This window comes from Mizuhopecten yessoensis, unplaced genomic scaffold (genome assembly GCF_002113885.1).
Source record: "Mizuhopecten yessoensis strain PY_sf001 unplaced genomic scaffold, ASM211388v2 scaffold1511, whole genome shotgun sequence".
Lineage (NCBI taxonomy): Eukaryota > Metazoa > Mollusca > Bivalvia > Pectinida > Pectinidae > Mizuhopecten > Mizuhopecten yessoensis.
The window spans coordinates 1,150,894-1,166,382 of record NW_018404083.1 but is presented as its reverse complement, the minus strand read 5'-3'; the positions used below and the strand labels follow the sequence as shown (position 1 = coordinate 1,166,382).

Genomic DNA, 15,489 nt, shown 5'->3' with positions numbered 1-15,489 from the left:
AAATGTGTTGTTTATAAAAAAGAAAAACTGAATAAAAAAAAATAATAAAAAAAAACAAAAAAAAAAACGAAGTTACTTCTCATATAATCATGGATTTATGGAAAGGAATATTTATTGGACCCTTTTGACCATTTAAATGTATGTAAAAACGATATACTCTTTCTTAATCCGAACTTTGAAAATGTGATTGTCAGCATCGGGAAAATCAGCTATGGGAAGTTAGAGGTTACGCGGAGCCTGTCAAAAGTTTTTCGCCGTGTAAAACCTCTAACATTGTTGGAGTAGACTGTAGCTATACTGTACAGAATTTAATATCCCCGAAAATCTTCTTTCGGACCATAGACCTAAATTAACAGGACCTTTACTTTAGGTCTCTGTTCGGACCTTGTTGGTGACGGATTTGCCGTCAAAGAAATAGCACAACTATTGTCGGTTTCGGAAAGAACTGTATAGAAGAGTGCAAAGATATGGTATTTCGAAGTTGGACTTTTCAGATATTAATGATGAGGAACTTGATTTACGCATTGGTAACTTTATAAAAGACTTTCCATTTTGGGGGGGAAAAATTATCGGACAAATAATAAAAAAAAAGTGGAATCTGTGTACCCCGGTGGCGTTTAAGGGAGTCTATTCATCGTATTGATGATGCAGGTGTCAAAGAAAGGAAGAAAGGGTGTCTGAAACGTAGGGTATACAATGTACAAGGACCGAATCATCTTTGGCATATAGATACAAACCACAAACTCATTCGTTGGAATTTTGTTATTGCTGGAGGTATAGATGGTTTCAGCAGGCTAATTATGTACCTTCATTGCTTGGATAACAACAAATCACAGACATTGTTGCTATGTTTTCAAGAAGGCGTTGAAAGATATGGCCTTCCCCTTCGGGTGCAGTCAGACAAAGGCATGGAAAATTCATCGATTGCAGACTACATGTTGTCAAAGAGAGGAACAGGGCGAGGAAGTATGATAACTGGTAAGAGTGTGCACAACCAGCGAATTGAACGTTTATGGAGGGATGTGTATATTCCGGTGTGTTGTCATTCTACTACCAATTATTTTATCATATGGAGGATGAACAAGTTTTGGATCCATTAAATGAACTACATATCGCTGCATTACATTTCACATTTCTACCAAAAATTAATGCAAAATTGCAAATTTGGCAAAATGCATGGTCGCTGCATCGGATGCGCACAGCCAAATCTTCACCACAAACTTTGTGGATGTCGGGACAACTCCAAACTCCAGTGGGAATTAATGAGATATCAACGGAATCTGAACTTGAGTTATATGGTGTTGAAGGCAACACTGATGCACAAAATGCAGTTGACGATAATGAAAGGCCCATTGTTGATTCTGCTTCAAAACATTTAAGTGAAAGATGTTTGCAAAGACTTCATATGGGAATTTCTACTCACACAACGACTAACTTCGGCCAAGATACCTTTTTAAAGGCTGTTGAAATCATAGAGCTTGAGTCACATTTGAATTAAAGAGAATACCCGGTACATTTATTTCTCTTCCCTGCTCAGAACTTTTAATAACGTGCAATGAATAGAGGACAGAATTAATTTGTAACATGTCGTAAATTCAGATTCATCTTCAGATTTTCACTGTGTTTTTCACAATTCACATTTATTGAATACAGCATTAAAAAAATGTATCTTAGGCCAAATAATTGTGGTTATGATATAGGTTGGGATCTGTAGATTAGTGTGACTGTCTGTAGTCTATGGGGGGGAAGGCGGGGGGGATCCAGTTTGTGATGTTGGTGTTTGTGCCTCCAGCTGATGTTGACCAACAGAGTCAAATTAAGCAGGTTTAGGGCCAGGATTTCAGGAGCATCAACAATTGTAGCAGGATTTTGCTAATATAAAGGGTAGATATGATAAGGTAGTTCAGCTTGGGAGTCGAAGGAGGAGAAGAAAGTTGGGTTGGGGAATTGAATTAAAGAGTCTTGAGGAAGGAGGTTGAGTTAGTGAGACAAAGTTGAAAGGTCAAGAGATATAGAGGAAAGTTTAGAGTTAAAGTGAGAATTAGGAAGTTAGTTATAAAAGTAGTTTTAGCTGGAGAGATTGACTTGTAAAGTTTATAATGACTGATTAACAAACTTGTTTTGTAAATATAAATATACTTATTTTGTTGTTCAATTAATTTGAACTGGAGGCAATGGAAATTGAGAACAGAGAACATAACACTGGTGACCATCAGTGGAATTTGGATTACTAAAAACTAGTGTCCAGTTGTAGGGATAATTTAGAAATGTAACACTGGTGGTAGCACTACTGTAAATTACAGTTGGTTGGATCCATAAACATTGAAGTGAGTCAAATAATAATTTACTTCAATGTGTTGTTGGAGCCTGCTCAACACAAAAACTGTTGATGCATTTGTGTATTTATTTTACATCAATCAAAAAACATATTTGGTGCCTTTCATACTTTATTAAAAAATAACATATTTTTAACATTCAGAGAGGTAATCAGTAGATTTTCTTCACCCGGGAAAATAAAACAAAATGAAAAATTAAAATAAAATGTGTTTCCTTATAAGTACCTACCTATCCCTCTCTTTTTTTGGAGCCGAAAAAACCCAGGAAACATATTTTTATTAATAACACAATACAAAATGAAAAGTAAGTCTAAGATTTTTAACATTCAATTGATTTCAATAGAATCAATAAAATTAATTTTCATATCTGAATTGGTTCTAAAATTTATACTGATTTCTGTTAAATATGATGGTTCAAATGAAATCTTTTTAACATGCATTACCAAAACTGACAACACTTTTTTTTGCATGACAGATCCAACCTAATGCACTTCCAGATGAGACTTTCACCAGAACATTATAATTCCAATTATCTTTAATTACTGATATACGTGCACTTGGAGGTCCCATGTGTGACACCACCTGGTGGATAAAACGAGAAGACTAGTTTGATCCTTTGATGCGCATCAAAAGAATCTCGAGGTCACGTAACGTATGTCGCCCTTTTGTAATCTTCAAAGGAGCGTATCAGCCTGTGATTGGTCAGTTTTTCTCTCTCCTGAAACCTGCTGTAGACCAATTGGGTTACTGCGCTTTGCCCTCAATTTTGCCATGAAATGTTCCAGGGGTGCTAATTTAAAGCTTCAACAAGATCATATACAGCGATCCCATAGCAATCTTGGCACTCAACATCGTATGACCTTTAACAATTCAACATCAGTTGGATCTTTTTATCCTTCTCATATGTCCTCCGATTTGTTCTTTGGTCCATCAGTACCAAAAGTTGTGCATATACAATGTGAACCAAAAGGGAACCTACATACCACATTCGAAGATGATGCCCTGGTACTTGATAACTCAAAATCTAAGATTGCCACCTGTCTGTCATTTCATTTATCAGTCTCAAATTGGAAAATTCACAACCAAGGACCGGGCCTAGGGAACCTACATACATGTATGCTCATGAAATCTAAGAATGAACTAGAATTTTGTTTTTGTGAACAAAAACGTGTCTCCCCTTATTAGCCAATAGAAAAACTCTGGTATAAAATAATAACAAATGCCTGAAATGGCAATATCGCTTTATATAGTGGGGCACGAGACCCGAATTTAAAATTTTGACATTCCTACTTACGTAGGTGAAACTAGAACACCGACAGGTCAGTAAGGGCCCCGTCTTGTGGCAATATATCCCCCATAATCATCAAGAAGCAATCTGCCCATATAGCTGAGCTTGACGTTTGACATTTGGACTTCGAAAGGAAGCAAAATACACATTTTACATTTACTATGAAGCGAGTCTTGTTTCCGTCCACCTCCATATTTGCTGGGCTAACAAATGTAAATACTGGTGCAATACTCATTTGTTAGCTTTGATATGTTTTATTTCACCTTAAATACCTCCCCCATCAAGAGCCATGATCAAAGTAAGAGATCCACTTTGTCTTTGACCTTTTAATTTGAACCCAAATGACCTGGACCTTTAACCCAGTGACCCTGATCTTTGGTCAGTTGACTCATTCTTTAATTCCAACCAACTTTGCTTCATAATATCATAACAAAATGTTCATCAGTGAAAAATACAAAACTTGACCTTGACCTTGACCTTGAACCTTTGGAACCCCTAACCTTGATCTTTGGTCAGTTGACTCTGTGTGAAGATCTGAACAACTTTGCTTCATAATAACATACAAAAAATGTTCATCGGTAAAAAGATACAATATCTGACCTTGAAATTGACCCAGTGACATTGACCTTAAGTCAGTTGACTCCTTGTTAAATTCCAACCAACTTTGCTTCATAATGTCATAACAAAATGTATATCAGGGTAAAGATACAAAATTTAACCTTGACCTTTGACCCAGTGACCTTGACCTTAGGTCTGTTGATACCTTGTTTGAGTGTGACGGACGGAAGGATGAATTGGTATAGGGCCCCGCATTGAAGTAATAACATGGAACTTATGCCATGGACAAACTCTGGTAGTTAAATTAAACAAAGGGCCATAACTCTGTATATTGTGACGCACAATGCAAGACCTAATTCAAGTGAACTGCATACCTTCTGTGAGTGATGCAGGTATACTTTAAGTTTGATTAAGATATCTTTAATGGTTTAGAAGTTACGCTGTGGACAAACTTCGGTATTAAAAATAAACAAAGGGCCATAAAATCTGATTTTAGTGTGAGAAATTCCGCCTTCCCAAGATACATCAATATGGAAAGTATGGTCAACGTAGGTGAAATAACATAGAACTTATGCTCTTGACAAACTTCGGTTTTCAAATTAAACAAAGGGCCATAATTCTGTATATAGTGGGGCATGAGACCTAGTTCCAGTGCGTTGCACACCTTCTGTGGGTGATGCAGGTATACTTCAAGTTTGATTAAGATATCTTTAACAGTTTGCAATTTACGGGCCGAACAAGAACTCACTGAAAATGTGCACTTATTTGACCTTGAGGTGAAGGTCACAGTGACCTAATTCCAGTGCACTGCACACCTCCTGTGGATGATGCATGCATACCTAAAGTTTCATCAAAATATCTTTAACGGTTTAAAAGTTATGGCCCGGACAAGTCAGATTAGAAGAACCAGAAGAAGAAAAAGAAGAAGAACCAGTACTAATACAAAATGTCTCCCTTCATTTGCAGAGAGACATAACTAATCCATCAATTACTTTCTCAAGACAAGTGTATCGGTGGAATTGATGAATGCTCCCTGAAATCAACTTTATAGGAGGCTTTTTCTATCTGTGAATTTTGTATTTGGTCATATCAATAACACATATCTGTTAAAATATGTTAAAATGAAGAGTTTGGAAGAGGAAAGAATAATGTTTTACCAAGTAAAGTTTTGTGATCCTTGCTTAAGCGTTGGGGGCAAAGTTATGCTCCGTACCAAAATTTTAACAAAGGGCAATAACTCTGTAATTAAAAAGGTTGCAGACCCTGTATTTGGTACTTACACTGCAAGTTGTCTTAGTACATGTATTACCAATTGTAGACACAAAGTTTCATGATTTTTTCAACAAATAAATTTGGGTATAATAAACTTCAGTTGTGAAAATTCAAAATGTCTTCCTGTTGGCCATTTTGTTTTCCAATTAGTCACAAAATTTGCACAACTATGGACCAAGGAGAACCTACATATGAGATTTGAGAACAAGAGATCCCAGAGGGATCTTTATGCCCACCTTTGATTGATTACAATGATATGAAATTTGAAAATTTCCCTAAAGAAAAGAGTAAAATCCAAGATTGCCGCCTCTCAGCCATGTTACTTTTTTATCAATCCCAAAATCAAATTGTGGGCTAAAAATCCTTCCACTACTTACTTCAGAAATAGCGATAAGAATTGTTTACTGACATACAGACAACAAATCACAAAGACATCCCAACAACTCACATTTAAAGTAAAAGGGTTGATTTTCTATCAAGGCAAGCAGTAAAAAAAAAAAAAGATTGATTACAATATTTCTTATAATGACTAGTGTAAATGTGAAGCTTAAATGTTCACAATATTTTTGATGACTATATTATCACATTTTCCTTTTAAAAATATTTCTAGTTCAATAACTTTATGTCAGTGTGATGCAAATTACCTTGCCATACCAACAACTAAATATGAGAAGTCTAAAGCTTTTACTAGTGTTGACTCTTAACATTACTACCTTAATTAATTTTCAGGCTTCCATGGGTTTTTTTTCTTAATTGATGGCTGTAACAATGACTGACTACAATTCTCAAATGACAGTTCAATAAATATTCCCATCAACTACTGAGAAAATAAGTGAACTGGTCTTAAAATCCAATCTAAACTCTAGACAAGATATCTTCCAGGATCTTGGTGACAACCATTGTATGATCTTAATTGGATCTTTTATTTCCCCTTATATTCTATTTTTCCTATCCTTCAGTCTTGCATTTATTTGCTTTTAATTCTATGTTATAGACATTAAATTTGTAACATTAATGAACAATAGAATAATAAAAAAAAATCCGCCCACAACTAATAAGGACAAAGGGAAACCAACAGGTATTCTAAAACTATCAAAATCAAGAACTTTAACTTTGTGAAAAATTGCAATAACAAACTTTATCTACCAAAATTTTAGATAGCGGTCTGTTGACCATTTTGATTTTCTGATGTTTCATTTCAGTTCAATATCCACACAGCTCTGTAAAAGAGTAGGATTAAATAATTTCTGGAAATATTTTAAATGTGGTGCAAATTGACCGCCACTAAATTTAAACATTTATTTGTATTATCAAACTACAAATTTCAGTTCATTGTACATGTATTTACTAGAGAAGTAGAAATTAAACGGAAAATATAATGAAATGATGGCCAGGGCAACACTAGATGTGTTTCAATGTATGCCCAATCAATTTCATCTTAAATATATATATAAGTTCACAGAACAGTTCAATCACTGAAATCACTATCATTTAAATGTCCAACATACAAAGCAGCAAAATAATGCCAAAATGATTCAACATAGATTTCAATTTATATATTGAATAAAAGCAAAGCGATCAGGAGCTCACATCCAGGGGTTCAGGATGTGTCATGTAAAACTTGAGAATCACAACTTTAGTCCAAAGAAGAAATTACAAAAAGCATAATCAAACAATCCATGGAGAATAGAATCATCAGGAAGCTGCTCCATTTTCTCTGGGATACTGAGTATCAATTTGTTTATACAGGTGTTTGATGTTGGGAGAAACTAACACCAGCATATGCAAAATGTATTGTTGGTTTTATCTGATAACCAAGTATGGGTTCTTCATCTGCCCCAGTCACGAACTGAAGTATGCTGTTCAATGTCACATCGCCTCTATGCCCACCTGCAACATAATAATTAGGAAATGAAGTTAGACAGAAAGAATGTGATATCATATATGCTGTATATATAAGTTTACGGGCATTAAAGTGCTCACTTGTGCAAAAGCTACCCCGTTTGAATTCTGCTTCCATGAAGTGCCAATTGTCAACCCTATAATTTGATCAAATATGAAAGTTATTACCATAATTAAGCGTTAATAAGTCAAGGACATTACATCACTTCTCATTCAAGTTGTAAGCTTATCAAATAAAAATAATAGAAATGGTTTATAATTTGGGACAATCTACGGTATTTATTTCCTAATCCTTTTGTTCCAACAATAAAGTTGTTTGAAATGGATCTAGGCTTATTATCAGATTACACATTGACAGTTTGTCAAAGATCTTCAAATTTATGACAGTTGATAATTCGTTACCTGTACATCAAGAGATGATGATCAATTGGCTTTGTCCATAAGTTTCGATAAAATTATTTATTAAAATAACAATTTCGAAAAATACTTCTAGGAACTTGTGCCTAGTTTTGTCGCTTATTAATAATTGAATCCCTTAAGCTTATCAATGGAGACCCAGATACCAGAGTCCTGTCATGATATTTGGCCAGTACTGTCAGGATGGAGTGGCAAAGTGCCACAAAGTTTCCTCGACTAAATGATATTGGCCTATTTTCAAGGTCTTGGGGATCAAAAATATGCAGATCCAAAAATTAGGCCTACATGCCCGACTTAGTGGGTCTTCCATGGTGTTTCACAAAATTTTGACAAAACATTAACCTATATTAAGTGTTTTGCTGACAAGGTCATGGCGTACACAATTCAAGTGCTATACTTATTTTTGTTGGAGGGAGGGGGTTTGTGATATAAAGGAAACTGCCGTCAAGATACTTACTTGCTACTTCACGTATGTATTTCACAAATTTAGCATACACAGCTGCTTCCAATCTCCTTTTGTTTGATCCATTGTCACTTAATATTGGACTCAAAATGTTGGTCAATTTCTTGACTGACAGAGGAGTTGAAGCCCCAGGAGTGAATACATGAACTAGTGTTGGTAGTTTTGAAGCAAGCTGTAAATAGATTGTTACAATTATATATATTTAGAACATAGACTAATTCCATAAATTGTACAAAATGATATATATACATAATAACAAAATCATGGACCTTCCAACATATTATCTATTGAAACGCAACATGTCTTTTAATTTTATAAGCCCATCAAATTTTTATTTGTATGGCATTGTCTGGCATACACCTCTGTTCGTCAGGAGATCTCCTCCTACATTTTTTCAAGCATAGTATGCTTCATAATCATGATAGTGGGTTTTTTTGAGTGGCATTTTGATGCAACTATTTTTGTAAAAGTTATTGCCCTTTCATGTTTATCTTTAGTTCTGATTCAGATTGATACCATTCTATAATCAACGGAATTTCCTCAAGATCACATTTTATCTCCCACAAAAGTCATAAATTTTGTACCTGGAAATGAATTGTGTTTTCCAATCATTTGGTTAATTACTGCATAATTAAAATAATGTTTCAATTAACCCTTTCACCACTGTAGACCATAAAGGACTCATCTAGATCAATGCATGGTAGGGTCTACTAAAGTTACATAGGGGTGAAAGGGTTAATGAAAAATATGGTACATGTACTAACCGTGTAAACACCCAATGCATCAAGGCCCTTTCTGCTGTCGAGTATAAATTGTTTGCAGTTTTCTTTTTCGCTGAAAACTTCTTCGACCAACTCAGATGACAAGAGGCGTTGCAGCTTACCATTTTGGAGTAAACTCAAGGCTGTAAAGGTAATCGTTTGTCATCCTGAAAACGGAAGTTGAAATAATTTTAACGGTGCGTTCGAATAAGATGTTATATTAATGTTCAACTAGACTTGCACAAGCTCTAATTTGTTTTGATTTTGTCGGAAGTCAATATTAGCAAATTGAAAAACATGTTATGTCAACTTCCAGGCATATTGATGTTAACATCTAGATAAATTATATCAAGTTAAGCCACTCTCCGTAAATCAATTAGGTTGGAATTTTTAAGTAGATAAATAAAGGTACAGTACTGTGCAGAAATCTTGCTGTATATATTATAAAACTTATCGCAGTAAGGGAAAATATTTTAAAATCCGGCAAATTTGCATTAAATTTTACGGACCTCTCTGGTCCACTGAAATGCAGTGATTCGGAAAGGTGGGGGCCATATATATACAATTTTGCATTCAACAGTAAAATGTCACTTTGAAATTCAGGATTCAAAACAAGCTTTTGATTATCTGTGCTACCTATCATATACATTGATATTTACTGTATACATCATGCTTTTTACACATAAGTGACACTGTAATATATACCTACCCATTATCTTTCCAATGGTCTGGTATTCTCCAGACCACTCCCTGACTGGATCAAAATACTTTTGTTTTAATTCGTTGAGGACTAAAACGAAAAACTCCTTTCTGGGGCCTCCCAAGTCAACTGAGACCTACAATACATTAAAAAATATTGCATCAATTAATGAATATGCATTAATTATGATTATGTAAATAGTCCTAGATGACATGTTGACACTGTGCCTGACCAATAATACACACACATATATATATATGTATAATGTAATTCTAAATCCTATATTTATTATATATAATTATAAATCCTTAACAAATAGTACTCTCTGCCTTAAGACCATAATTATGTATTTCTATTTCTGTGATATCACTATGACGGGTACGTAAATAGTGGACGTCGCTATAGCGAACTATTATGTGACGTCACAACATCTTCTTTAAATGAACAGTCTGAAGAATCTCCTAGAAGAGATGAAGGTACTTCAAAGACTCTATGTTGAGAATATTTCATTTTACATTATTTCTTAGTCCGTAAGGATAATTTTTCTGCTTTTATAATATATATATAAATTAATTTCCTATTCTTTAGAAGATAAAATCAACTCAGTTAGATCATCAAAAAGAATAAGTTAATTGCATTTAGGAACAGCAAGGGACCAAGAAGTTCGTCATGTGTGCAGTTTCTTAATAAATACATATTTTAATGTTAAAATGATAAAGTAATGAATGTTTAAAAATTAGTACAAAAGATCAACTTCTTCAAAGTCTTGTGTTAAGTGTGCTAAAGTATAATAATAAATTGCATGTTATTTCTTAGTCAACTTACTTCTCCATAGAACTGAACTTCAAGGCATATTCTTAAATCATCAATGGCTGCAATTTCTTCCAGAGCGGACTCCATTACTCTATCTCTGTCTATCAATATGTGGTTGGTATCACCTCCTAAAAGAACTGAATTCTCTTCAATGTCCAGTTTACGACCAGTTACTATTTTCTGTTGAATTAAATGGATTATTTCCACAGGATTAGATATGTTGTTCTGTATGCAGTTACTGGATGATTCCATCAAATCCGATATTACTAAATCTTTTATGCGAGTGTTGCTATATAAGTGTGCTGAGTGTTTCTTCAACTGACGTGATATCTAAATTTGGTAGTAGTCCAAGTGTTAGAATATCTTCGGACGAAATGTCTGCGACACTCTGATTAGAATCAAACTCTTCTGCTTCTCCAAACTCGGAGGCAGGGTGGTTACTAGTACCACTATGGACATCATTAGCATTGTGGTCAGCAGCACCACCTTGTGGTGGATTTGATAGGCTTACATGTACTTCAGGCAGAAACTCAAGAGCCTGAGGAATCCTGATCATCAACTGTGATACCACAATGTTCAACATGCTCTCGAAGAACTCTCACTGGAAAGTTTTTTTTACAAATATTGCAGGGAGTTAGCATATAACTGCTTTCGTTATTTGGCACATGTATTGGGTCTACATTTAAATCATTTTGCACAGGCCTTACATAAATACAGATCTGACAGTTGACGTTTCTTTGCAAACTCTCTGCAGACCACAAGCACTCGATATATTTTAAATCCCGACAGCTTTGAGTTGATCTCATAAGTTCGAAGCCGCCTGCATCCTTTAGTTTAGGAAAGCCTTTTGGTTCACCATTTTCATCCAGGATTTCAGACACAAGTTTGTTTTCGACATCATCAGGACTGTCTGATTTACATAATTTTATAGTTTTTTTCCCAAGTCCAGCATTGTTTAAAATCTCCCTCTCAGACGGTGTAGGAATACGAGTTTGATCTTTGGATGCTAAACACTAGCCATTTTAAAGTAAATTCTCTATCATTGAAACTTCTTCCTCTTGCCGCTCTAGCTCTTGAGCCTCTAAAGTTCCGTGCTTGAGATCGGGATCTTTGGTTACATGTATAACTACGAAAAAGGGTAGCCCTTTCGTTGGCTATTTCAAGAGCACTCCTGGTACTGCTGCTTGTGAATGACGAATTCGAAAAAGTTGTTTCACGTGATTGATCGCGGACAATTTTCCTAAGATTTGCTCGTTGGCCAATTGTCTCGACGCCCAGCCTAACTAATTCTGCATCAGATAGCTGAAAAATCACATCGGCACCTATATGTTCCGATAAAAATCGTTCGTACAGCCCCACCAATCCACATTTTGCCAGAACCTCGCGAATCTTACCACCTTGTCTTTCCTCCATTTTTTTGTTGAATCATGATCACTGATGCGCTTAAATCTGAAAAACGCGCGAGAATTGCGAACAACCACGACACGTCTTCCGAAAGATCTTAATAACACGAAACCGTGACTATGTAACATAATTAAGTGATGACATGGCTTACAATAGAGACCATATATCGTATAAAATGATAATGTGAAATATAAATTGGACCACATAACGTATATTTGGAATCAAATAGCATAGTTTGATAATATAACTGTCATTGTGGACTAGGCCTATATGAAATATTTTATTGACGATGTAACATAAAACCGTGATAAAACGACACCTTGAACTGACCATTTAACATAGAACATTAATTGGTGACCATATGCTATAATAAATTGACAACATAACATAATATGGTGACCCTATAACATAATAATTTGACAACATAACATAATATGGTGACACTATAACATAATAATTTGATAATATAACATATGTTGGGGACCATATGGAATGTGTATCTGTCTTTATGACATTGAATAGTAACTAAGTAATATACTGTCCTTAGTCTAAGGCAGCTCTGGCGTTCCATACAAGACCACACACTTATATTTACATTTGCCCCCGCGCCGTCCCATTACAACAGTGTTGGAGGGCAAGTGTAATTATATAGGTTATAATTACAACTGCTCGACTATAATTACAACTGCCTGTTTCAGGTGTAGGAATATGTTAACAAACAAAATGGCCGCCTGAAATGTATTTTGAGGCAGGGCAAATGTTTTTTGTAGGAATATGTCTTAAAAAAGAAAAAATATGTAAATATAAAAAATACCTGGTTGTCTGGATGTAATTATTGTTGATAGCGGGTTTTATGGTAGATTTGCCAGTGGCCACTTGTAATTATATCAACAATCATTACATCCAGACAACCAGTTATTGTTTAAGTGTTTTTCTAACGAGCCAGAAAGCACTCATTTATTGCGCGGACGTATATATTCACTCGTGCGCGGAAGTGTGTGGTCTTGCTTTATCACATACAGATACCTTCCGTATTTGGTAGAGATCGATACAAAGATTTTATAAACTTAGATATTTTTTTGCAAATACCGGGAACTTTTCAGATCGCCATGACAAGGGGATTCCCATAAAAAAAATGTTCCGGCTAGTAGGTAAATACAACATTCCGTATTGCACATGTGCAATACAGAACGTTGTATTTTATGGTCTGAAAATTGCCTGTATTACTATAACAAGATTCAACAGGTATGTGATAAAGTTTATATTCATAATGTTTCGCTCAATTCAAAATTGTGGATTAAATTCATTCACCCCGATATATCTATATTCTATATTTAGATGTTCTGTAGACTCCATATTTAAACCCCGAACACAGTATCCAGTACAGACGCCGACCGAACACTGACTTCCGTCGGTGATATGAAACCCGTAAGGGCGGATTCATGTAGGCGCGAAACCCGTCATCCATCCATCCATATCCAGTACACTAATTATTAATACTGGTGATAAGCTTTGAGCCGTAAACACGTGTTAGGCTTGTTTGACGATCGATGTGATATTTTGATACTTCCAGCAGATGTAACGTTAAATTCATTTTAAAAAAAATGGATACAAAGGGGACAGCAGTAGAAATAAATGGATTTGAAGAAATGGGAAAATGTGAAACTGTGTCTCTTACGGATGCCACAGACTCCAAAGTCGAGAATGAGCGCGAATTCTGGACAAACAAAGTGGAGTCTTTACTGTCGTTGATAGGATATTGTGTAGGTTTGGGAAACATTTGGCGATTTCCCTACTTCTGCATGCGGAATGGTGGAGGTAAGACAATCTATATATTTACGTTAGAGATATATCTTACACAGGAATGGTGTGCTATATTAACATGGCCAAACCAATGCTAGCGTTAATAGTCACTCCGATGAATAACACACAAGTATGCTTAACGAATGGTATATTTGCAATGTAATATTTGAAAATGTTAATTTAGATAAATTTAATTATGTTTTTTTTTATTGTGAAAAAAATGTTCAAAATGATTACTGTCTGCATGAAAAAAAAAGACAAAGGTAAGGCAACATATAATTCTATGTCTGAAGTTTTGATGACAATTTTGTTTGCTACATGTATCAAGCTGATTTATTTTTGTCATAAAACTACGCGAATTCCTCGCTGAAGCAGCTAGATGACCACATGATGACAGCTATTGTTCCTTAATGAATATTCCTGAATGTGCGCCACATGCACTTCAATCAAAAAGTATCGCAGATTCGCAAAGAAAATATTACTGTGCTTCGATATAATACGTTCGTTTAGTCAGAGACGTATATAACATGTGTTATATCAGTCTCTGGTTTAGTGCACAAAGAGTTAAAATATATGACCTCTAGATCTCTCGACCGTGAAGACTAAAATCTTAAATCTTAGAAGTCGGGAAAAAATCCTCGGTCTTCTCGTGTATCACATTATGTGTATGCATGCTGATTTTCGAAAGAGGCGTTCATGTGTGAAATTATATGATATTCTCAAATGTTATAATTATATTATTAGGCTAGGAGGACAGGGGTCATGGGTAGGGTGTTACTAGAATCTGTTAGAGTCACGTGTTAGAGTCACGAATGTATTGCTGAGTATGCATGAATATCTTTATGTTGTTCTGTTCAGAAAGAGATGTATCTTCAAATAAAAGTAGATTTAAATCAAGAGGCATGTATTCATTCAGTTCACGATCATGCTTATTAATTCTTTGTTCGATATATTTATCACAGGTAAAAAAGAAATGGTGTGTGTCTTCCATAAGGAAGCCGCATATACAACGTTGGTAAACAATAAGGTTAACACGAAACAGATCACTTTTCAAAGTACTAGAACGGTTTCTTAATTTTGTATGCAAAATATTTTTTTTTTCTATCAACATAAAAAAAGTAATTTGGTACAAGAGGGAAGTTTACGTCTTGAATGGCGTTTCTGAATGATGAGAACTTGGCGCTACGTCGTATACGAGTAGGTAACTGGTTCCACAGTCTAACAGTAGGAAGAAGGATACGTTAGATAATCCAAGTCTAATGTTAGGTAGGTTGTAGTTTTCAGCGTTTCGAAGATTATAGTGAGAGTTATCGACAAGGGAAGGAGTAGAGTTCGATAGGTAAGGAATTTAAGATTAATTAAATCAAAGTTGATACAACGAGATTTAATTATTTGTCATATCAACATGAGGTAGTTCCAATATTTGTAAATACATTAACAACTCTTAAAAAACCAAAACAACACATATAAAGTATACATACCATTAAATACCATTAATGCAGAATTTGGTAATAATTTGATATGGTGGAGGGGCATGTTATGTTCGTAGTCTATAGTGTTAATATCTTGTGGGTAGGGATGGGAGACGGATGTGGTTATACGTATATGGTTGGGGATAGTTTGTGACAAGGTCCGAGAGATGGGTCATAGGAGTTATTGTGTGCTTTTGTTGTGTATTGGGTGTTTGGAGGTGTAGGTGTACAAGTAAACAGAATAAAACTGAACAAACAAATATAAATAAAGTAGCAGGTATACAACCAGGCCTCCCCCCC

General features: G+C 35.1%; 3 protein-coding genes across 3 annotated transcripts in view; 1 reads left to right on the top strand and 2 right to left on the bottom strand.

Annotated features, from left to right (window-relative positions):
- Window positions 1–7,097: 7,097 nt before the first annotated feature.
- On the bottom strand, window positions 7,098–9,156 carry LOC110463717 (the record flags this gene model as incomplete). The annotated part of the gene is made up of 3 exons (XM_021518540.1): window positions 7,098–7,344; window positions 8,231–8,408; window positions 9,001–9,156. Coding segments are annotated over 3 exons (483 nt in total), but the record flags the coding sequence as incomplete, so codon positions are not given.
- On the bottom strand, window positions 9,080–11,432 carry LOC110463715. The gene is made up of 3 exons (XM_021518524.1): window positions 10,523–11,432; window positions 9,707–9,833; window positions 9,080–9,164 (listed from the first exon to the last, which is right to left on the bottom strand). The coding sequence occupies exons 1-3, from the start codon at window positions 10,760–10,762 to the stop codon at window positions 9,160–9,162; spliced, it is 372 nt and encodes a 123-aa protein (XP_021374199.1). The 5' UTR covers window positions 10,763–11,432; the 3' UTR covers window positions 9,080–9,159.
- Window positions 11,433–13,315: 1,883 nt separating this feature from the next.
- Window positions 13,316–15,489, top strand: part of LOC110463705 (sodium- and chloride-dependent glycine transporter 2-like) — a 21,762-nt gene continuing 19,588 nt past the window's right edge. Inside the window, exon 1 of the mRNA XM_021518512.1 lies at window positions 13,316–13,732. Coding sequence (XP_021374187.1) covers window positions 13,519–13,732 — 214 coding nt within the window. The 5' untranslated portion in view covers window positions 13,316–13,518. The remainder of the gene's footprint in view (window positions 13,733–15,489) is intronic.

Excerpts from the sequence above, each read along its gene's own strand:
- LOC110463715 (XM_021518524.1), bottom strand. The coding sequence starts at position 10,762 with ATGGAATCATCCAGTAACTGCATACAGAACAACATATCTAATCCTGTG. Across the intron at positions 9,834-10,522 it reads AAGTTCAGTTCTATGGAGAA|GTCTCAGTTGACTTGGGAGG; the intron begins GTAAGTTGACTA and ends AATGTATTGTAG.